The sequence below is a fragment of the Scyliorhinus canicula genome, chromosome 5 (genome assembly GCF_902713615.1).
Source record: "Scyliorhinus canicula chromosome 5, sScyCan1.1, whole genome shotgun sequence".
Classification (NCBI taxonomy): Eukaryota; Metazoa; Chordata; class Chondrichthyes; order Carcharhiniformes; family Scyliorhinidae; genus Scyliorhinus; species Scyliorhinus canicula.
In genome coordinates this window covers 2,016,323-2,040,134 of record NC_052150.1, presented here as the reverse complement: position 1 = coordinate 2,040,134, position 23,812 = coordinate 2,016,323, and the positions used below count along the sequence as shown (strand labels likewise).

The 23,812-nt window shown below is 46.1% G+C and overlaps 1 protein-coding gene across 8 annotated transcripts in view; it reads left to right on the top strand.

The window, feature by feature from the left end:
* Positions 1–23,812, top strand: part of LOC119965741 (cadherin-18-like) — a 787,515-nt gene that overhangs the window by 701,320 nt on the left and 62,383 nt on the right. For all 8 annotated transcript variants that reach the window (XM_038796509.1, XM_038796511.1, XM_038796505.1 and 5 more), the window contains 3 exons: positions 12,396–12,563; positions 21,953–22,140; positions 22,250–22,503. In XM_038796509.1, the coding sequence (XP_038652437.1) occupies positions 12,396–12,563; positions 21,953–22,140; positions 22,250–22,503 (610 nt within the window). The remainder of the gene's footprint in view (positions 1–12,395; positions 12,564–21,952; positions 22,141–22,249; positions 22,504–23,812) is intronic.

Here is a 23,812-nt window from a genome sequence, read left to right as displayed (position 1 = left end):
GATAGCACTGTGGCTTCACAGCTCTAGGGTAACAGGTTCGATTCCCGGCTTGGGTCTCTGTCTGTGTGGAGTTTGCACGTTCTCCCCGTGTCTGCGTGGGTTTCCTCCGGGTGCTCCAGTTTCCTCCCCCAAGTCCCGAAAGACGTGTTTGTTCGGTGAATTGGACAGTCAGAATTCTCCCTCTGTGTACCCGAACAGGCGGCAGAATGTGGCGACTAGGGGCTTTTCACAATAACTTCATTGCAGTGTTAATGTAAGCCTCTTTGTGACAATAAAGATTATTATTATTAATGTTCAAAATAGAATTGGCGAGAATGCGGGTCCAATGTCTTCCCTTTAGAGTGAAATGAAGGAGCAACAAGTCCTGAGAACCCTGAAGCAAAATCAGAAAATGCTGGACAATCTCAGCTGGTCTCAAGTCACCTGTGGAGAGAGAAGGGAGCGAACGTTTCGAGTCTGGGTGGCTCTTCATCACAGTTGAGAACCCTGGATGTCTGTGAATATTCAGGACTGGGTAGAATGAAAAAGAGAGGCTTTTACCAAATACAAAGGGAACAAATCCACAGAGATCCTCAGGAGTGTAGAAAGTGCAGGAGCGAAAATTCCAAAAAGTTATTAGAAGAGCAAAGAGGGAAGATGAAAAAACACTGGAGGGTAAGATTAGGGCAATTCCCAAGATATTCGATAAATATATCAAGGGGTAGAGGATAACCAGGGAAAGAATAGGACCCATGAGGACCAGGGGAGTAATCGGTGCATCAAGCTGGATGATACTAAACAAGTACTTCACGTCTGTATTCACTTTGGAGAAGGAAGATGTGAGTGCAGAATTCAGACAGGCACTGTGAGATCCTTGAGCAGTTTGACATCGGGCGTGAGGAGGTAATGGATGTGTTGGCAGTCTTAAAAGTGGACAAATTCCCAGGTCCAGATGAGTTGTATCCCAGGCTGCTGTGGGAGACTAGGGAAGAAATTTCAGGGGCTCTGACCCAAATTTTTAATTCCGCTCTGGCCACAGGGGAGGTACCAGAGGAGTGGAGGACAGCTAATGTGGTCCCACTTTTCAAGAAGAGTGGTAGAGGTAAACCAGGAAATTACAGACCAGCGAGTCTCACATCGGTGGTTTGGCATTATTGAGAAAATTCTGAAGGAGAGAATCTATCTCCATTTGGAGAGGGCAGGTTTGATCAGGAATAGCCAGCATGGCTTTGTCAGAGGGAGGTCAGGCCCAACAAATTTGATTGATTTTTTTGAGGAGGTGAGCAGGTGTGTAGATGAGGGTGGTGTAGTTGTTGTAATATAGATGAATTTCAGCAAAGCCTTTGACGAGGTCCAACATGGGAGACTTAGAAAAAGATAAAAGCACATAGGATCCATGGTAACGTGGCAAGTTGGATCCAAAATTGGCTCATTGATAGGAGACAGAGGGTGGTGGTAGAAGGCAGTTTGTATGAATCCTTACGTTTAAGGGTACTTTTTGACGGGTGAGGGTAACCCTCGCGTTAAGTTGCTAAACTGGGGAAAGGCAAATTACGATAGCATTAGACAGGAATTGAAGAATTGGGATTGGGTGCGGCTGTTGGATAGTACATCAACATCGGACATGTGGGAGTCTTGCAAGCAGCAGTTGATTAGGATTCAGGAAAGTCACATTCCTGAGAAAACGAAGGATAAGTATGGGAAGTTTAGGGAGCCTTGGATAACGAGGGATATTATGAATCTCGTCAAAAAGCAAAAGGAGACTTTTGTACGGTCTAGAAGGGTGGGGACAGTCGAAAACCTTGAGGAGTGTGAAGAAAGTCGGAATGTATTGAAGTGAGATATTAGGAGGGCTAGGAGGGGTCATAAAAGGTCCTTGGCAAATCAGATTAAGGTGAATCCCAAAGCTTTTTATTCATATGTAAAAATCAAGAGGGTGGCCAGGGAAAGGATTGGACCACTTAAGGAGAGTGTGGGGAATCTATGTGTTGAGCCAGAGGAAATGGGTGAGGTACTAAATGAGTACTTTGCATCAATGTTCACCAAAGAAAGGGACTTTGTGGAAGATTCTTGGGTAGGGTGTGTGGACAGACTGGATCATGTTAACATCGAAAAGGAGGAGGGATTGGGTCTTTTAAAATATATTACGGTAGATAAGTCTCCTGGGCCAGATGGGATTTACCCCAGAATAGAGGGAAGCAAGGGAGGAAATTGCTGGGGCCTTTTCTGACATCTTTGTATCCTCATTGGCGACAGGTGTGATCCCAGAGGACTGGAGAATAGCTAATGTGGTACCGCTGTTTGAGAAAGGTAGCAGGGATAATCCTGGAAACTATAGGCCGGCAAGCCTCACGTCGGTAGTAGATAAATTATTGGAGATAATTCTCAGCGACAAGATTTATACCCATTCGGAAACAAATGGACTCATTAGCGATAGACAGCATGGTTTTCGCATGGAATGGATGGACCGGCATTCCTTCCCAGGGTGGAGGGGTCAGTCACCAGGGGCATGGGTTTGAGGTCTATCGGGCAAATTTTAGACAAGATGTGTGAGGCAAGTTTTTTACGCAGAGGGTGGTAAGTGCATGGAACGTGTTGCCAGAGGAGGTTGCGGAAGCAGATACATTAACGGCATTCAAAAGGCATCTTGACATACACATGGATAGGATGGGTATAGAGGGATACGGCACAAGGAAGAGCTGAGAGTTTTGGCCAAGGTTGATATCATGACCGACACAGGCTTGGAGGGCTGAAGGACCTGTTCCTGTGCTGTATTGTTCTTTGTTCTTTGGGAGGACAGTGTCCAGTGACATACCACAGGAATCAGGGGTCCCTTATTGTTTGTGCCGTACATAAACGATATTAGAAGAAAATGCAGGGGAGATGATTGGTAAGTTTGCAAATGACGCGAAGATTGACAGTGAAGAAGAAGATCTTAGGTTACAGTTGAATATAGATGGACTGGTCAGATGTGCAGATCAGCGGAAATTGTAATTTAACCCTGAAGAGTGTGAGGTGATGCACTTTGGAAGGAGTAACGCGACAAGAGAGTATTCAATGAATGGCATGACACGAGGAAGCTCAGAGGAGCAGAGGGATCGTGGGCTGCTTGTCCACAGATCCCCGAAGGTGGCAGGCCAGGTTAATAGGGTAGTTAAGAATGCATATGAAAATGAAATGAAATGAAAGTCGCTTATTGTCACAAGTAGGCTTCAAATGAAGTTACTCTGAAAAGCTCCTAGTCGTCACATTCCGGCGCCTGTTCGGGAAGGTCAGTATGGGACCTTCTGGCGCTGCTGGCCTTGTTCTGCTTTACAAGCCAGCTGTTTAGCCCACTGTGCTAAACCAGCCCTGATGGGACGCTTGCCTTCCTCAGTCATGGCATAGATTATAAGAGTGGTGAGGTTATGTTGGAGCTGTGCAGGATTTTGGTTAGGCCACAGCTGGAGTACTTTGTTCAATTCTAGTCCCTCATTGTAGAAAGGATGTGATTGTACTGGAGACTGTGCAGAACAGATTCACTAGGATGTTGGCTGGGATGGAGCATTACAGCTATGAAGAGAGATTGAGTAGGTTTGGGTTCTTTTGGGAAAAGAAAATTGACCCAGAGGTTGGTTGGAATCTGGAATGCGCTATCTGGGAGGGTAGTTGAGGCACGAAACCTCACAATCTTTACAAAGATGTGGAGATGCCGGCGTTGGACTGGGGTGAGCACAGTAAGAAGTCTTACAACACCAGGTTAAAGTCCAACAGGCTTGTTTTAAATCACTAGCTTTCGGAGCACTGCTCCTTCCTCAGGTGAATGAAGAGGTGGGTTCCAGAAATATATATATAGACAAATTCAAAGATGCCAGACAATGCTCAGAATGTGAGCATTAGCAGGTGGTCGTTACAGATCCAGAGATAGGGGTAACCCCAGGTTAAAGAGGTGTGAATTGTCTCAAGCCAGGACAGTTGGTCGGATTTCACAAGTCCAGGCCAGATGGTGGGGGATGAATGTAATGCGACATGAATCCAAGGTCCCGGTTGAGGCCGCACTCATGTGTCTGGAACTTGGCTATAAGTTTCTGCTCAGCGATTCTGCGTTGTCGCGTGTCCTGAAGGCCGCCTTGGAGAACGCTTACCCGGAGAGCAGAGGCTGAATGCCCTTGACTGCTGAAGTGTTCCCCGACTGGAAGGGAACATTCCTGCCTGGTGATTGTCTCGCGATCTCCGTTCATTCGTTGTCGCAGCGTCTGCATGGTCTCGCCAATGTACCACGCTTCGGGACATCCGTTCCTGCAGCGTATGAGTTAGACAATGTTGGTCGAGTCACACGAGTATGTACCGCGTACATGGTGGGTGGTGTTCTCACGTGTAATAGTGGTACCCATGTCGCTGATCTGGCATGTCTTGCAGAGATTGCCATGGCAGGGTTGTGTGGTGTCGTGGTCACTGTTCTGAAGGCTGGGTAGTTTGCTGCAAACAATGGTTTGTTTGAGGTTGTGCGGTTGTTTGAAGGCAAGTAGTGGAGGTGTGGGGATGACCTTGGCAAGATGTTCAATCTTTACAAAGTACTTGGATGAGCACTTGAAATGTCATAAGATTCAAGGCGATGGGCCAAGTGCTGGGATGTGGGAGTAGTGTAGTTTGGAATAGTATTGTTTTGTTGGTGCAGGTTTAATGGACTGAAGGGCCTCTTCAATCCTGTTTGATTCTGTGCTGCTTCTCCCATCCCTCTGCCCATTTCTATTTGAACATTGCAATTCCAGCATATTTACATGTTTGTACCTCCTCCCATGGAACGAACCAAGTATACAGTCCATTTACAATCTACCTGAAAATTACCTCTTTCGACACCAATGTGAGAGTTAACATGCCCTCAATTCCAATTTTCAACTGCTGGCACCCACTCGTCAGTGAAGAATATTTCATTCCCATAACTCTGTAGATATCAGTGGGTGGATTTTTACAAGCTCCCATTCAGCTAAATTCTTCTGCTGATATCCTGCACTGGCATCTACATAAGCAGCTTTATGAACCAGTTCCTACACAAGAGGGGGGATTAGGGGGGAAATTACTTGTATTGTCATTGCTGTCACTTCAACATTGCCAGCCGAATCTGCCAGTTCTGTGTTTATTACTGCCTCTGAAGTTCTGAAGACCTGGTTGTCAATAAGCTTGCATTTTCTATCCCTATTCACATTCAGGCATTAACTTGCTGAAGATAATAGTTGATAATCCGGGATGAATGATGATACTGAAAGCCGATACCTGGAGGGGGATTCTGCAAGAGAAAAGGCAAATGCAGTGCAAAGTGGCTGACTCAGTAAATGTCCCCACCAGCTGCAGTAATCTTTCATTAACATTTTCCAGAAGAATGATAAGAACGCTTATAATCTCAGACAGATAAAGAGCACAATAACATCATAAATATCATAACCATGTTATGTGTGCTGTTAATAATCAGATAGTGCTCTATGGGAACCAATTTCTTCTCTATTATAAAGGTGAGCAAAGCCATTAAACTTCAAATAAAAGCCCTGTTGAGCTGAATTTAATGCACAAAACCATGTTTGAAAGAAATTTAACTAATCCAGTCAGCAACTCCAATAGTCGAAGTTTGCATGGAATCAGCAAGAAATTATGTAAGCTGTGTGATTTGTCCACTCCAAGCTTCCGTCACCACTGGATTGTATCAGTGATTTAATTTAGAATGGATGTACGTACATGATCACAAGAAACGCACAGATAAGGAGAACTCATTCTAATTCAAGCATACCGATTGTGATTGATGTACAGATTTCTAATTTATATTGGGTTATATGTATCTGGTGCAGTAATGTTTTTAAAAATCCTGGTTTAAAAGTCAGGCAGAAGGTGCCATTAAGATGTCCTAAAAGTGAGATCATCGTTATTTCAAACCCTGCTTATTTTTAAAAGGAGAGGCTAATGGGTTTTTCTTATGATTTTGGGGAGTAGATAATTAGACACATTAGGGTGGATTCTCCGTCTCAGCGACTAAGTGTTGATACCAATGGAGGATGTGCTGTCATTATGACCAAAGATTCTGCATGAAACCTTCACCAATTCCGGGACCGGTGACAGGATCGCTGTGGGGCTGGGTAAAGCTCCCAGCTCCAGCAGCAAAAACGGCCGGAGAATGGCCCAGTCATTGGCCGCGCATACGCACGGCTGATGACCTATAGCGGTTGCGCCATAGGACATGGCGTCGACCGTGCATGGACCCGGCCTGTCATCTGTGACCCCACAGCCTATCCCCTGGCAAATCCATGACCACCCATTGGCCACCCCTCACCAGTTTCCCAGCCTTCGCAGAAGCCCCTTCCAGTCAGCGGCACAGATCCCGGCCGTGTTTGTCAGCACTGGACACAGTCCGCAGCCGTCACGCAGGGTTCCCGCATGGCTGAGACCTCACGCATCCCGCGCCATCGGGAACTCGGCTCATCAGGGCTAGAGCATCATGGGAGGGTGCCCAATGACACGCCAACGACATTGCAAACGCATGCAATGCGATGACGTCATTTCAAAGGGGGCGGAGCATGACTGACTGGCATCAAACTGCTGTCGGCCCCGATTTGGGCATCAGAGTCATTTCTCCACCCGATCGCCAATTACGATATCGGCGCTGGGCAACGGCGAATCCAGCCCATTGTGTTTAAAACTTATGTAAACAGGTCATGGGATTTGAATGGGATAAAGATTTTTTTTTTCTTATTTTACAAATTTAGAGTACCCAATTCATTTTTTCCAATTAAGGGGCAATTTACTGTGCCCAATCCACCTACCCTGCACATCTTTGGGTTCTGGGGGCGAATCCCACACAAAGGCAGGGAGATTGTGCAAACTCCACACAAACAGTGACCCAGACCCGGGATCGAACCTGGGACCTCAGTGCCGGGAGGCAGCAGTGATAACCACTGTGCCACCGTTCTGCCCTGAATGGGATAAAGATGATGAAGTAATGGGAGGAGCCAGGTCTGTGGTAGGCAGTTTTGGAGTGAGCTGAATAGACAGATGCTTTTTCCCAGGGTGCAAAAGTTAATTACCAGGGAACCTTGGTTTAAGGTACGGAGGGGAGAAAAGTAGAGAGGAGATGTGCAAGGCATGTTTTATACAGAGGTTGTTGAGTGCCTGGAATGTGCTACCGGGAGAGGTGGTGGAGACAGATATGATAGTGACATTTAAGAGCCATCTTGTGAAATACATGTATAAGATAGGAATAGAGCGATAGGGACCCGGAAGTGCAGATGGTTTAAGTTTAGACAGGCACCATGATTGCCGCAGGCTTGGAGGGCCGAAGGGCCTGTTCCTGTGCTATACTGTTGTTTTTCCTTTGAACAGCAGCTTTTGACCAAATGCTGTGAGATTAAACAGTAGTCTGATACTGACAGGAGGATCACTCTCATCAAGCAGTCTTTCCAAGACATCTCTATTTAGCAAGTAACTCTTTGTTTGTTAACTTTATTACTTCGTGACTTTTGTCCTGTGATGGGCTTTGTTTAATTGGACATAAAGAGGTATAAGTTAATAGTAAACAGAGTTTCTTTTTATTGTTAAGAATTGTTTAACTGTTAAGTGTAAGCTAGTTATTTTATGATGTGAAGATAGTTTAATTATGTGGGTCTAATAAAGTTTGTTTTAATTCACCATGGCCGGGATTCTCCAATAATGGGGCTATGTCCCCACGCCCGCAGAAAAACGCATGCAAATCACTCTGGACTTACCAGGAGAAAGTCCCGGGTGATTCTCCGATTTGCAGGGGTCTAGCAGGGCCCCTCACAGCTCTGGCTGCCGATACGGGCCCTGCGCTTCTGGTTGGGAGACCGAGCATGCACATGGTGGCAGCCTGTGACGGCAGCCCCGAGCGACATGGCCGACTCACACCGCGCTCGATAGCCTGGCCCCCGATCGATAGCCTCCCACACCGCGCTCGATAGCCTGGCCCCCGATCGATAGCCTCCCACACCGCGCTCGATAGCCTGGCCCCCGATCGATAGCCTGGCCGTCCTGGAGGACCCCCCCCCCGGGTGAATGATCCCCCCCCCCCCCCACTAGGGCGACCGCGGACTGAGTCGACAGCCACCACGCCGAGTGCCCGCTGGGTGGAACCGTGAGAGACCAACGCGGGCGGGAACCCGATCTCGCGTACTGATTGGTGGTGATTCTCCAGGGATCGGAGAATCGCGGGAGTGGCGTCAGACCTGATCTCGGGTTGACGCCGATTCTCCGTCCCCGCGGCGAGCGCAAATTCATCGCAGAGGCTGGGGGAATCCCGCCCCACATCCCTGTTTGAGTGTGGAATCACTGCTGGAGCAAAGTATTCTTTCCTCACAGACTTAGAAAATCAAAGAGAATTGTTGGGGTCTTGTCCGGTTTCCGAATATAAATTGGGATCTGATCCATGTTCGTAATATGACAAAGAGATCCACTCCCTGATATTTAACTGAATGAGTGGTAGTTTCGTTTTGCCTTCCTCTTACTGTATGGACGGCGATTGCAAATGTTAATGAGTCTCTTTTGTATGAAAAAAACTGTTTCCTGAGTTTTTACCTGTTTTAACCCGTAACCCTCGTTCTGGTTTCTTAATCTTCTCAGGGTTAAGCTTAATACAGTATGTACTTAGGCCCTGCTCCTCCTTTCAACAGCGAAAGACTTCAAATTTCTCCATTCTTTCCTTATAACCTAATTCTTCAATGTCAGGAAAAAGCTTTGTGGCTTTTCTCCCATCAAAATGCTTCAGGAGTGGCCTGACCAGGAGAGACCATAGACCATAGACCATAGAACAGTACAGCACAGAACAGGCCCTTCGGCCCTCGATGTTGTGCCGAGCAATGATCACCCTACTCAAACCCACGTATCCACCCTATACCCGTAACCCAACAACCCCCCCTTTAACCTTACTTTTTAGGACACTACGGGCAATTTAGCATGGCCAATCCACCTAACCCGCACATCTTTGGACTGTGGGAGGAAACCGGAGCACCCGGAGGAAACCCACGCACACACGGGGAGGACGTGCAGACTCCGCACAGACAGTGACCCAGCCGGGAATCGAACCTGGGACCCTGGAGCTGTGAAGCATTTATGCTAACCACCATGCTACCGTGCTGCCCCTAACAGTGAATAAGGCTGCACATGCTGAAATCTATACTCTGTTCAACATCAGAGGTGTTGGGAATCCAGCCTCAGAACGTTGCTGAGGTCATTTGCTGCAGGTCTATCGAGTTCTGAACACAAAGGTTCAGGACAGGGAATGTCTGTCACAAGTATCCAACATGAAGCTGTCCCTTCCTGGGACTGAGGAATGATCTCTACTGATGCCTTGTTTACAGGGCTGGTGTCTGCATCGGAGCTTCTGAAACCGCATGTCACCATGGTGATGAACTCCTGCTCACAGCCGGTGGCACCATTTACATCGGCCGTCAGTCAGAGTTTCCCACTTGTCTTCATTGATGTTGATGAGGCTGTCACGCCTCTTTTCACAACATCCTTGAATCAGAGCTTTGGGCTGCTCTCTTGGTACAGGTGACATTCCCGCATCGCATACCCTTGGGAATTCAGCCACCTTCCACCCTGTACACATGCCCAAACCAGCTATATCGTCATTGCTTGATTAACGTGAACATGTTTACCCCAGAAAGGAATGATTCATTGATGACTTTGTCATTCCATTATGATGCCAAGGATGTGTTCTGGACCCTGGTGATTGGAGCCATTAAGTCTTTGTTGTTGGTAGTTATAGGGTGTGTCGTATGAGGTACACTGGTCTAACACTGGCTGCAACTGGATGCAGTTTAGATAAGAAAGATACTCCAGACCTTGAAGTTGGTTCAATCAGGTTTAATCAGGTTGAACTAATAGCACAGTTAGCACAGTTCTCTGCGAGTTCGACTCTCTACTAACTTAAGTGTGGTTACTCTGTCTGACTGAACCAGACTAGCTCTTAGCCACGTGGTGGAGGTGTGAGATTGTAACAACACCCTTGACTGACTCTCTAGATGTTCATCAGCGGAAAGAGGCGGAGTGTGAGCGCCTCGTGCCTTTTATAGTCAGATCCCACCCCTGAGTGTCCTGCCTGCTTATTGGTCATGTCCTGTTCTCTGTGTCCATTAGCTGCTTGTCTGTATATCATTATGTGTGTGTGTGTGTGCCTGCATATCATGACACGGTGTCCACAGTGGTCACTGTGCTGAGGTACAGGCCTTGCAGATAAACATCTTGGTCCTACAGGTCCGTTTTCTTGTCTTTTCCATGCCCATTTTGTTAGTCAATCAAACATTGGTGGCTGCCTTCCCAATGCTTGTGCTGAGCTCTCTGTCAAGAGGCAGGTTGTCTGTCATCATTGAATTTGCTGATTGCTGCCAGTGATGTGTTGTTGAGTCTGCACACAGACAGAGTGGAGACACAGCACCTTGCTCTATGACTACAGCTTTCTTGATACTGATGGTGAGGGAAAATGTGGTACCAGAGAGATGGTACAAGGCAGATGATTCATAAGACTTGGGAACTGGTCTCCTGGCTGGATAACTAGTGCAGCAGCATCCAGCAACTCCCTTATCAGGACATTCTGCACTTCTGTCTCCACCTTTGGTCAAGATAGGTTGAGGCATCTCCTGCCTGGCCATCTGTGGATTCACTCGACTGGTTTAGGAATATAAGTCAACGCGCAGTTCCCTTTGTTTATCATAGTGGTTCAGCATGTTCTGTGTCAACCTGTTATTCACAAAAATGAGGTGAGTGGAGAGTGACTGCGCTTGACATCAAGGCAGCATTTGATAGAAGCCCAACCATCTTCAGCTGCTTCATCAATGACCTGCCTTCCATCATAAGGTCAGAAGTGGGGATGTTTGCGGATGACTGCACAATGGTCAGCACTATTTACGACTCCTCAGATAATGAAGTAGTCCGTGTCCAAATGCAGCAAGACCTGGACAATATCCAGGCTTGGGCTGACAAGTGGCAATGACATTCATGCCACACAACTGCCAGGCAATGACCATCTCCTACAAGAGAGGATCTAACTATTGCCCCTTGACATTCAATGACGTTACCATCGCTGAATCCCCCGTAATCAACATCCTGGGGGTTACCATTGATCAGAAACTGAACTGGACTAGCCACATTAATACTATGGCTACCAGGGCAGGTCAGAGGCTAGGAATCCTAAGGCAAGTAACTCAACTCTTGGCCCCCAAAGCCTGTCCACCATCTACAAAACACAAGTCAGGAGTGTAATGGAATGTTGTCCACTTGCCTGGATGAGTGCAGCTCCAACAACACTCAAGAAGCTCAACACCATTCAGGACAAAGCAGCCCCGCTTGATAGCTTCTCCTTCCACAAACAGTCAAACTCTCCACCACTGATGAACAATAGCAGCCGTGTGTTCCATCTACAAGATGCACTGCAGGAACTCACCAAGGCTCCTCAGGCAGCACCTTCCAAACGCATGACTGCTACCATCTAGAAGGACAAGAGCAGCAGATACCTGGGAACCCCACCACCTGGAGGTTCCCCCCCAAGCCACTCACCACCCTGACTTACAAATATATCGCCGTTCCTTCACTGTCACTGGGTCAAAATCCTGGAACTCCTTCCTTGACAGCACAGTGGGTATACCTACACCTCAGGGACTGCAGCGGTTCAAGGAGGCAACTCACAACCAACTTCTGAAGGACAACTGAGGATGGGCAATAAATGCTGGTCTAGCCAGAGATGCCCACATCCTGTAAATGAATTTAAATTAAAAACATAATTGGTAAAAGCTGCTCTTGAGAAAGAATCAAAATCAACTTTGCTAATCCAATACTTTCAAAAATTGTTGATTTAAAAATGCTCAGGAAGATGTCATCGTGTAAGATAAAACTTGCCTTTACGCAGAGTTAGGCAAAAAATAAAATATTAATCATGTTGTGCGCCAACATTGTAAATAACATATTTTAATTAAGTTTTGAATAATTTACAGTTCCTGCCTTAAATTAAATATCTATATATTTAGATATATATTCAGGAAAAGTGATTGGAATTCCATTTGGTGTTAATTATGGTCAATAAAAGTTTAAAATGTATAAACAGAAATCACTGATGATAATTTGTGGTAAATTTGGTCAAATGTTTTTACAGCATTAACCAAATTCACAGTCGATTTGATTCCGATTGGTTTTGAGGATTATGTATTTCTTGTATTTTATTTAAATAATTATTTACATTAATGCATGCAGCACTTTTTTTTATGAAGGCCTATTTCATATTGAATGAATTCAGAAAAAGATCTGCAAAGTTTCCCCAGCATGTTTCCCATGGATCAACTCTTTCTGTTGTTACAATGGGCAGTGGAGACAAAGGTCTTGTACAAAGTGAGCTGTTATTATTCTGTGGAGGCTGACGTACTCATTTTCTTTGCACTACCTTTCAGGAATCATCAGAACAGCTTTACCCAACATGGACAGAGAAGCAAGGGAGCAATATTCTGTCGTCATTCAAGCCAAAGATATGGCTGGACAGATAGGAGGGCTGTCGGGTTCGACAACTATTAATATAACTCTAACTGATGCCAATGACAATCCTCCCAGGTTCCCACAGAGTAAGTACCGGATCTTAGTCAACATTCTGCATATTGTAAAATGGCAGTACACCTCGCCAAAGGTTTGTACCATATTGCAAGGGTATTGTAGTTTAATTAGGTTTATTCTGCAGTCTCTGATTTCCTGATTCATGGGCGGAATTTCCACTAAAATATGCAGAGTTATAGCGGCCAGAACAAGCTGCAGTGAAACAGCGGGCACCAATGGCGTTTGACTGATCGAAAAACAATTAGAAACCGCCCCACCCAGCAATGTAATTTGTTAAAGATCGGGGCTTCATTATTGAGGCCACCACGATACAAAAATTAAAAATAGAACGCTCCCACCGCCCCCCCCCCCAAAATCCACGCAACCCCCAACCCTTATGCATCATCCCCCCACCATCCATCCTCCCATGCAACAAACCCCCTCCCCCCATGCACCCTTCCCAAAGAACACCCTCCACACATGGCGCCCCTTCTCGGGCACTCACACTGACACCGACCCTGGCACTTCCACCTAGCCCGGCTCAGGCTGTGCAAGGGGGCAGTGCCCGGGCACGACCCTCTCCCAGAGCGATGCACTCACTCCGCTGGCCTGTTCTGCTTGTCCGGTAAGATGGGTATGGAGGAATACGGGCCAAATGCGGTCAATTGGGACCAGCTTAGTGGTAAGAACTGGGTGACATAGACAAGTTGGGCTGAAGGGCCTGTTTCCATGCTGTAAACCTCGATGACTCAAGGTGCTTGCTGTGGGAGAACTGTCACAATTCATACCGACATAAATGGAAAATGTAATGGGGCAGCGGGGGGAGGGGGGGGTGGTTATCAGGCTCAGGGGCCTGATAATCATATGCTAATTTATTCTAATGGTAGTCCAATGTTGATTGCTGTTATGTGACTGGCGTGGGAGGGCACAGAGGCATGTGACCTCTTTGCACTGGAGTGTGATGCAATTTGGGCCTCTCGCAGGATTTCCCACTCTCGCTGCCGATCCCGCCGAAGAAAACGGCAGCAGTTTTCTGCCCCATGGGCAATTGCATCATCAGTTGGGACTCTTTTCTGGGAGTCACTTTGAAAAGCGAATCACTGTCGCAGTGTAAAGAGCTCTTGTTTCTCACCCACACAAAACCATTTCACCCACATTGGGCTATTTGGCCATAATCTTGTTGTAAATTGAAAGTTTACAGCAGGGACTGAGGGTGAAGGAGACCCCTCCCCCCTTCAAATAACCACTCGGTGTTGTGCGAATACAGGGGCATGGAAGTTTTGATAAAAGTGGAATATGTTCAAGGTGATCAGACCCTGCTGATCCAACAATATCCTTCCCTGCACGCTTTTCCCACTGAAATCCAACAACAATGTGAATTGATAGAACACCATTAACATAGAAAAAAAACATTCCAAGATGCTTGACAGGAGCATTAAAAACGTAAAATAATCAGCAGGTCGTACGCACATTTATCATCCCATGTTGAAAACAGCGGCAAGAAGAAGCTGCTTCAGTCCCAGCAGGTAGCTACGAGGAAGTATGGGATTGAGATAGTTTGACAACCCTGTAACATTAATCTTTGATCCACACCATTTCTCAATGCAACTCCCTGCTGGGAGTGTGAGATTGAAGAATTTGCCATTAAATGTTTTTTAAAAACACACTTGTAATTTCTACCTCAGAAACAAGACATCTAGCTGCATAATATATGTATACGCATTTGTATTAATATTTCCATCGCCACCTCGCAGAATCTAGACTATTTATTCCAGTTTTTCTGTGAAATAATATTAATTGCCTATCCTGTCAAATTGTTGCCCCCTTTCCACAGGTAGACTGTGTGAGTCGTGCACAGTTATCACCTGGATTAAGGGCAGAATTCCGCGTCAGAGGCCCTTTGTTCTCCGCTGATAGTGTTATGGGTCAAGGTTTAGAAAACTCCAAAGTATATCATGAAGTTCACCTGACCTATTGAATGTGGCTGGGATGAGCACAAGAGCCTTTCAGCTGTTATTCAACAGAGTTTTTAGGCGCTTTTAATCAAAAAAGCAAACTTTAAAAAAAATATTTAGTGTACCCAATTCATTTTTTCCAATTTAGGGGTACTTTTGCGTGGCCAATCCACCTAGCCTGCACATCTTTGGGTTGTGGGGGCGAAACCCACGCAAACATGCTGAGAATGTGCAAACTCCACATGGACAGTGACCCAGAGCCGGGATCGAACCTGAGTCCTCAGCTCCGTGAGGCAGCAGTGCTAACCACTGCGCCACCGTGCTGCCCAAAAAGCAAACTTTATTCTACAAACTTAGTTAATGTTTGTTGAACATAAATACCCCACACAGCTACAGTAATCTATATATAACCCTTAATGAATCCCCCCTTTACTGTTACAATTTAATAACAAGATCCAAGTAAAAACCAGAACCTCCTTTTCAAAGGCGCTGCCCAGCACACGGCATTCTCACTGGTATCAGACTTGTTATTGACACTCTGTCCCCTTTCCAAACAGCTGGTTTGAATTCCTTCCAGAGAGCAATTATCTCTTTAAGTTATAACCAGTCTGGAAACAGCTGTCAAAATGAAGATAGAGAAACCCTTCTTTCAACCTGTGCAGTACAAACTGGTCCAAACTTAAAGTGAAAGTAAAACTCAAAAGCGAAAGTGAACTCACAGAGCCACAGGCCATCACTGAGGCCATTTGATAAGACAAAATCATTTCTTAAAGGACACTCACGTGACAATAGTATCTGTACTTTTCCACATTGCTGAGCTGAAATTTATACTGGAGTTGGTGTCCCTGCTGTGAGGGGTCAGCCCACCCCCACTTGGTCATTTAACAGCCGTCAGGTGAAGAGGTTTCACTTCCACGAACTTCTGGCTGGTCAGATGGCTGGCAACTCTCTTGCCCTGGCAGTGCCACCAGGAGCTGTGGCCAATGCTGGAACTGCAGCTAGTCCCAGAGGGAAGCCTTCCTGAATGAGTCCAGACTGAGTTGAGTCTAGGGTCTTGCTGGGGCAAGGCTGATAGGACCCAGAGAGAGCGGGATGAGGGAGGTGTGGGGGGGGGGGGGGGGGGGGGGGGGGGAATGTGGACAGTACGGAGGATGGGGGAAATGTGGGAGAGGGTGAATATCTTGGGTGGGGTCCTCTGATGGCCACAAGGGGCCCAAAACGGAGACACTCTCACCCCTTGCCTGCCACCTGCCCGCCCAAATGAACATTTGTGCTGAGTACTTAATGCCTGCCTCCTTTTCAGTGCGGGTGGGTAAGCACCAGGGTTAACCTCTTACCATGGTGCAGAATTCACCCCTTCCCCACCTCCTTCACCTGCCATCTCACTTCCAGGGGGCTATAAAATACAGCTTACTGACTACACTAACCCCCTTTTCAACTTTGGACTTCAGATTGTAACAATTAAACACAGGTCAGTCACGGCCTATCAGCAGTCCCCGACTCGGGATGTGGCAAGACCAGTAAATCTAATGACAGGGCTCTCTCGAGATTTACCAGCCTCATCACACCTCCCGAGATCTAACGAGATCCCATGAGGTGCCCTGATCTGGATCCTGCCAATTGAGGTTGGGAACCAGATTTGCATATTCAAGTGAGCAGAGAGTTTCACTTGGCCATGTCCACGCCAGACATACCCAGCGCCCGGGATCGAACGGCCTCACCTTAGGGACCCCAGCATGGTGCCATTTAGCATTGCCTTACAAAGGTGTGGACTAGACATCCGGCACTTGGGGGTGGGGGGGTGTCTTCCAGGCAAAAGGGAGCCCTTGGATGATTGGGCTCTGGGCAGGGTGGTACCCTGGCACCCCCAATGTCATTGCCAGCCCAGCTCCCTGACAATGCCACCCAGGTGCCACACTGGATGGGACACTGCCAGAGTGCCAGGCTAGCAGTACCAAGATACCCAAGTGGCATCATGCCTCTGCAAGGGGTCGGGCCTGAGAGTACCCTGCCTTTATTGAGGTGAGGTGCGAGCGCTTGATGACCCCCTTATTAGTGCGTTGGGGTGTTGGGAGGGTCCAGAGGCTGAGGTGGTGACCCAGAGATCTGGACGGCAGGTAGAAATGGCGCCCTGATTACTTCCTGGATGGCGAGGGGAGTTTGTTGGTGCAGGAAATGGGACTAAGTGCGGCCTTGACGGAGCAGTCATCGACCGTGCCCCAAAATGAAGCAGTCCCATTTAGTTGTGGGATTGTTGTCAGTGCTGCCAGTACCGGGAAACACCCAGCTAATCTCGCCCGACACAGGATTCTGCTTCATTTCCACACAAACCTTTGCACATTTCACTTGCTCTTTGTACTCTGTACTCGCTGTTTTGATCTCAGCTCCCATATTGTGGATTTACCGCTCCTTGTTAATCTCTCTTTGCTCTTTGACCACGCTTGTCTTTATTGGTTTCACATACACAGTGCATTTACTCACAGGTTGCCTTTTGTTTTACAATGCTTCTCTGTTGTGACCCTCTTTAAAACATTCCTTCTCGCTCGACAGGGCAGTAATTGTTTACCTTTCTCCGTGTGAAAGTTCAGTGATTTCTTGGCTGACACCTGACTCTGGTGACATCCCATCAAACCACAAAGTCTGTCAATATTGTTCTCTGAACGCACAGCCCTGATTGACACTGCAGACTCCTTCTGACAACCTTCCTCCAATATAAAGAGAAGTTTCTGTTACTGCTGTACATTGTCAATTCTTTTCATAAAATGTTTTGTTATACTCGTTGGACTGAGGAATGCTAGCCACTGTATTGCAAGAAGAAACCTCTTAGAAAGTGTTTCCAAAGTGTAACATTTCAAAGTCAACATCCAGTTTTTGGGTCAAACAATAAATTCATTCAACTAAAAGCAAAATGCTGTGGATGCTGGAAGTCGGAAATAAGAACAGAAAATGCTGTACATTCTCAGCAGGTCTGTACATCTCTCCAGAATCAGGGAACAGGTTAGTGTAGCGGTAACATCACCCAGGTTATTACTCTGGGGACGTGAGTTCAAATCCTACCAATTACTGGAGAGAATTCTTTGAGACAGAATCTACTCCCATTTATGGGCAGCACGGTAGCATGGTGGTTAGCATAAATGCTTCACAGCTCCAGGGTCTCAGGTTCGATTCCCGGCTGGGTCACTGTCTGTGCGGAGTCTGCACGTCCTCCCCGTGTGTGCGTGGGTTTCCTCCGGGTGCTCCGGTTTCCTCCCACAGTCCAAAGATGTGCGGGTTAGGTGGATTGGCCATGCTAAATTGCCCGTAGTGTCCTAAAAGTAAGATTAAGGGGGGGGGTTGTTGGGTTACGGGTATAAGGTGGATATGTGGGTTTGAGTAGGGTGATCATTGCTCGGCACAACATCGAGGGCTGAAGGGCCTGTTCTGTGCTGTACTGTTCTGTGTTCTATGTTCAAGTGCCGTATTAGTGAGAGGCAGCATGCTTTTTTGAAGCGGTGGTCATATCTCACTATCTTGATAAAGTTTTTCGAGGCGGTCACAAAGGTGGTTGATGCAGGTAGGGCAGTGGATGTTGTCTATATGGATTTCAGTAAGGCCTTTGACAAGGTCACTCATGGCAGACTGGTCACACGGGATCAGGGGTGAGCTGGCAAGGTGGATACAGAACTGGCTCGGTCATAGAAGGCAGAGAGTAGCAATGGAAGAGTGCTTTTTTGATTGGAGGGCTGTGACTAGTGGTGTTCCACAGGGATCAGTGCTGGAACCTTTGCTGTTCGTAGTATATATAAATGATTTGGAGGAAAATGGAACTGTCTGATTAGTAAGTTTGCGGACAACACAAAGGTTGGTGGAATTGCAGACAGCAATGAGGACTGTTGGAGGATACAGCAGGATTTAGATCATTTGGAGACTTGGGCGGAGAGATGGCAGATGGAGATTAATCCGGACAAATGTGAAGTATTGCACTTTGGAAGATCTGATACAGGTAGGTAATATACAGTGAATGGTAGAACCCTCAAGAATATTGACAGAGAGATCTAGGTGTACAGGTCCACAGGTCACTGAAAGGGGCAACACAGGTGGAGAAGGTAGTCATTGACCGGGGCATTGAGTATAAAATTTGGCAAGTCCTTTTGCAGCTGTGTAGAACCTAAGTTAGGCCACACTTGGAGTATAGTGTTCAATTCTGGTCGCCACACTACCAGAAGGATGTGGAGGCTTTAGGTAGGGTGCACAAGAAATTTACCAGGATGTTGCTTGTATGGAGGGCATTAGCTATGAGGAGAGGTTGAATAAACTCGGTTTGTTCTCACTGGAACGACGGAGGCTGAGGGGTGACCTGATAGAGGTCTACAAAATTATGAGGGGCATAGACAGAGTGGATAGTCAGAGACTTTTTCCCAGGGTAGAGGGGTCAATTACTAGGGGGCTTAGGTTTAAGGTGTGAGGGGCAAGTTTTAGAGGAGATGTACGAGGTAGGTTTTTTACACAGAAGGTAGTGGGTGCCTGGAACTCACTGCCGGAGGAGTTGGTGGAAGCAGGGACGATAGTGACATTTAAGGGGCATCTTGACAAATACATGAGTAGGATGGGAATAGAGGGATACGGACCCAGGAATTGTAGAAGATCTTAGTTTAGACGGGCAGCATGGTCAGCACGGGCTTGGAGGGCCGAAGGGCCTATTCCTGTGCTGTACTTTTCTTGTTCTTTGTTCTTTATAACAGTGGGCAGAATTTAAGTTCAATTTGTAAACAGGAAATATAAAGCTAGTCTCAGTCATGGTAACCAGGAAACTATCACTGATTGTTGTAAAAATCCTTATGGTTTGCCAATGTCCTTCAGGGAAGGAAATCTGCCGTCCTCACATGGTCTGGCCTACATGTGACTCCAGACCAACAGCGATGTGCCTGACTCTTAACTGCCCCTACCCCCCTGAAATGGCAAGAAATTCATTAGGTTCAAGGGCAATTAGAGATGGGTAACAAATGCTGCTCCAGCCAGTGACGCCCACTTCGGCTAAAGAAAATAAGAGAAAAAAAATGTCAGGGGCATCTGTAGCAAGAGAGAGAAAAAATCAACACTCCAGGTCTATTAGCTTTTATATATACGTGAAATGATATCCCATCACAATCAAATCCAGACTCCATTTTCTTCCATCACTGATTTGAACTCCTGTGATGGTTTAACATTTCAGTTTCCTCGTTGTGTGCCACCAGAGAAAGTGTCAAAATTCCATCACTACTATCAGAATCGTAACATCATAGAATGACTGGAGGACTGAAGGAGGCCATGCAGCCTATTGTGACCATGCTGGTTCTCTGTCAGAGCTACTCAGACTGACACACTCCCTGGTTTTTCCCCAGCAGCCTTTCAAATTTTTCTATTCAGATAATTAGTTCATTCAGGTAAGAACGCAAGAAATAGCAACAGGAAATGCCGAGATTTCTCCGGCATTCAGTACAACCCTGGCTGGTCATGGACCTCAACTCCACGTACCCCATTTCCAATCATATCCGTCATCCCTGAGAAATTACATCCCTTTCTGACTCCAGCCTTAAATATATTCAATGATCGAGCATCCAAACTCTCTGGGGTAGAGAATCGCAGCTCTTTGAGTGAAGAGATTTCTCCTCATCTCCATTCAAAATGATCAGTGTCCTATGCTGAGTGTCTCCTCCGTGCCCTGGAATCCCCAGAAGGCGAATCTTCCTCTCAGCCTCTCATGGTCGGGCAACCTTCTCATCCAAGGGACCAATCTAGTAAACCTTCACTGTGCCGTCTCCAATGCAATTCTCTCATTCCTTCAATATGGAGACCAAAATAACACACAGTATTCCTGATCCCACCAAATCCCTGCACAATTCGTGAACTCCATTCCACTTGCAATAAAGGCCAACATACCATTTGCTTTCTTCATTACTTGCTCGATTTGCATTGCTATTTTTTTGTATTCTTTGTATGAGCACTCCCAAGTTTCTCTGAAGATCAACATTTATAAGTTTCATGGCGTTTAAAAAATATTCTGCTTTTCTATTCTAAAGACTGAAGTGAATAACCTCACATTACACTCCATCTGCCACCTTGTTGCTCACTCACTTAACCTGTCTATGGGCAAGATCTAAGCAAAAAGAAAACAAGGTGCCCCTTCTGGGCAGGATTGGTGGAGTCGTTCTAACGTTCTGACACGCCAACATCCTTAGCGAACGACACTCTTTGTTTCGGATCTCAGTGCGGACCGCCCGTAGGGGGCGCATGCAGTCACAAAACGGTGCCCCAATTTCTTGACCCCCGACGTGACCCCCGGAACTACCCAATAACCCAACTCACCTGTTGAGGGTCCCGAGCCCCATCCGCACCCCACCTCATATGGACAGGGCACCGCCGAGCCTTATCCCTGACCCGTACAAAATGTTACCCAGGCATCTTGGCACTGCCAACCTGGCAACCTGCCCAGAGGCCAATCACCCGGGGGTCTCCGATCACCTGGGAGACCCCCCCTAAATGCCGTTCTGCGAGAGCCCCCAAGTGCTGTTCTCCCTGGTCCCCGTTTGTGGGGCAGTGCTGAAAGGCGCCCGGCTGGATTTTTTCGAATTGTATTTTCTAAGTACATGGGTGAGACCTCCCTTATAACAAATTTCAGAACTTTCCCAATGACTGATGTCAGGCTAACTGGCTATTTTCTCTCTGCCTCTTTTTTTGAATAGTGGTGTTACATTTGCTAATTTCCAATCTGCTGGGATCAGTCCAGAATCCAGTGGAATTTTGGAAAATTATAGCCAATACACCCAATCTCCCTGCAGCTATTTTTAATAAGGACCCGAGGATGTTGGCCCTGGAGATTTGTCAAATTACATTGCCTTGAGTTTCTGCTGTTCTTGTTTCTGTTGCAATTAATTACCTTAATATCCTCATTCTTCCATTCCCTTTTATTGTGAAGGAAGACAAAAAATGTTTGTTAATTGTTTGTCTTCCCTTCAAGGTTGACCAATGTTGACTTTAGCTACTCACTTCCTTTTTATATAATTAGAAAAGCTCTTATAACCTGCCTTTATATTGCTGGATAATTAACATTCATTTGATTTCTTTTCTGTTTTATCAAGTTTTTGGTGTCCCTTTGCTGGTTCACAAAATATTCTTCATCTTCAGACTGACCGTAACTTTTGCAAAATTATAAGCCTCTCCTTTCAATCTAACATTCTTCTTCACTTCCTTTGTGAATCACCAACGGATCGTTCTCACTTGAGTTTTCGTTGAACATTTCAAATAGTTTCTTTAAATGTTTCCAACTCTTTGTTTGCCACCATACCTACCAATATATTTACCGATCCAACTCTACCTTCATGACCATGCGTTTATCTTCATCTCGTGGACTTAATTTACTGGCATATTTGTATTCATGATTATATTTTGGCAAAGATTATCTTTACATTGTGCTCGATATTCAAATGCATCTCTCTATTTATTCACAGAAAATTACCAGCTGTATGTACCTGAGTCAGCCACTGTGGGCACAGCTGTTGGTAAGATTAAGGCGACTGATCCTGACATTGGAGTGAATGCGGATATGAAATACAGTATCATTGACGGAGACGGTTTAGGCATTTTCACCATTTCCACAGACAAAGATACCAGGGAAGGTGTTATTATCCTAAAGAAGGTGACAATTTAAAAAGAACATTTCTGTAAGATTGAAATCTATGATCTTGTGTTGTCTATTGGACGATTTAAAAAAATAACTAATCTTTGCCATCTGTTCCTGCATTCAGCCACTAAACTATGAAAAGAAGAAAGTGTTTACAGTAACAATAGAAGGAGAGAACACTCACATTGATCCTCGCTTTTGGAACTTGGGCCCATTCAAGGATGCAGCGAATCTTAAAATTATCATTGGGGATGTGGACGAACCTCCAGTTTTCTCCGTACCCTTTTATATAATGGATGTTTATGAAAATACAAAACAAGGAACTGTGGTTGGAGCCGTGACAGCACAAGACCCTGACAATACCAAAAACTTAGTCAGGTAGGGACTTCCTGCAGTTAATTCAAGCTCAATAATGTTAGTGCCCCGTCATATGTTTACATTACAACTTTATTGGTCAGTTGATTATCACAGTCAGAAACTGATGACAATCGCAAACGCCCGATTTACTGAATTTCCTGGCGTTTTCCATGTGAAGTTGTGTCTGTGATTGGTCCTCTCAGAACAGAAGAATTCCAGGCACTCAGTTCATTTCAAGTTGTTCTATTTGTAGTTTATGGTCTACATTTTTCAATAAGAAATTTGCAAGTCTTCTAAATGAAGCAAGATTGAAATTCACCTCAAAGATTTGGTTCATTTTTTGGGAAACTGGAGTATGGTGTTACGTTCCACACCAGTGATTGGTGCTGTTGTGACGTTCATTGCCCAGAATGTCAGATGGAGAGCGATGCAGTGATGGAGAGTGATGCAGTGATGGAGAGTGATGCAGTGATGCAGTGATGGAGAGTGATGCAGCGATGGAGAGTGATGCAGTGATGGAGAGCGATGCAGTGATGGAGAGTGATGCAGTGATGGAGAGTGATGCAGTAATGCAGTGATGGAGAGTGATGCAGAGATGCAGTGATGGAGAGTGATGCAGTGATGGAGAGTGATGCAGTGATGGAGAATGATGCAGTAATGGAGAGTGATGTAGTGATGGAGAATGATGTAGTGATGCAGTGATGCAGAGATAGCGAGATGGTGTGGTGCAGTCATGGAGAATGATGCAGTGATGCAGAGATAGCGAGATGGTGTGATGCAGTGATGCAGAGATAGCGAGATGGTGTGATGCAGTGATGGAGAGTGATGCAGTAATGCAGAGATAGCGAGATGGTGTGATGCAGTGATGGAGAATGATGCAGTGATGCAGAGATAGCGAGATGGTGTGGTGCAGTGATGGAGAGTGATACAGTGATGCAGAGATAATGAGATGGTGTGATGCAGTGATGCAGAGATAGCGAGATGGTGTGGTGCAGTGATGGAGAGTGATGCAGTGATGGAGAGTGATATAGTGATGGAGTGATGCAGTGATGGAGAGTGATGCAGTGATGGAGAATGATGCAGTAATGGAGAGTGATGCAGTGATGGAGAGTGATATAGTGATGGAGTGATGCAGTGATGGAGAGTGATGCAGTGATGGAGAATGATGCAGTAATGGAGAGTGATGTAGTGAGGGAGAGTGATGTAGTGATGTAGTGAAGCAGTGATGCAGAGATAGCGAGATGGTGTGATGCAGTGATGCAGAGATAGCGAGATGGTGTGATGCAGTGATGGAGAATGATGCAGTGATGCAGAGATAGCGAGATGGTGT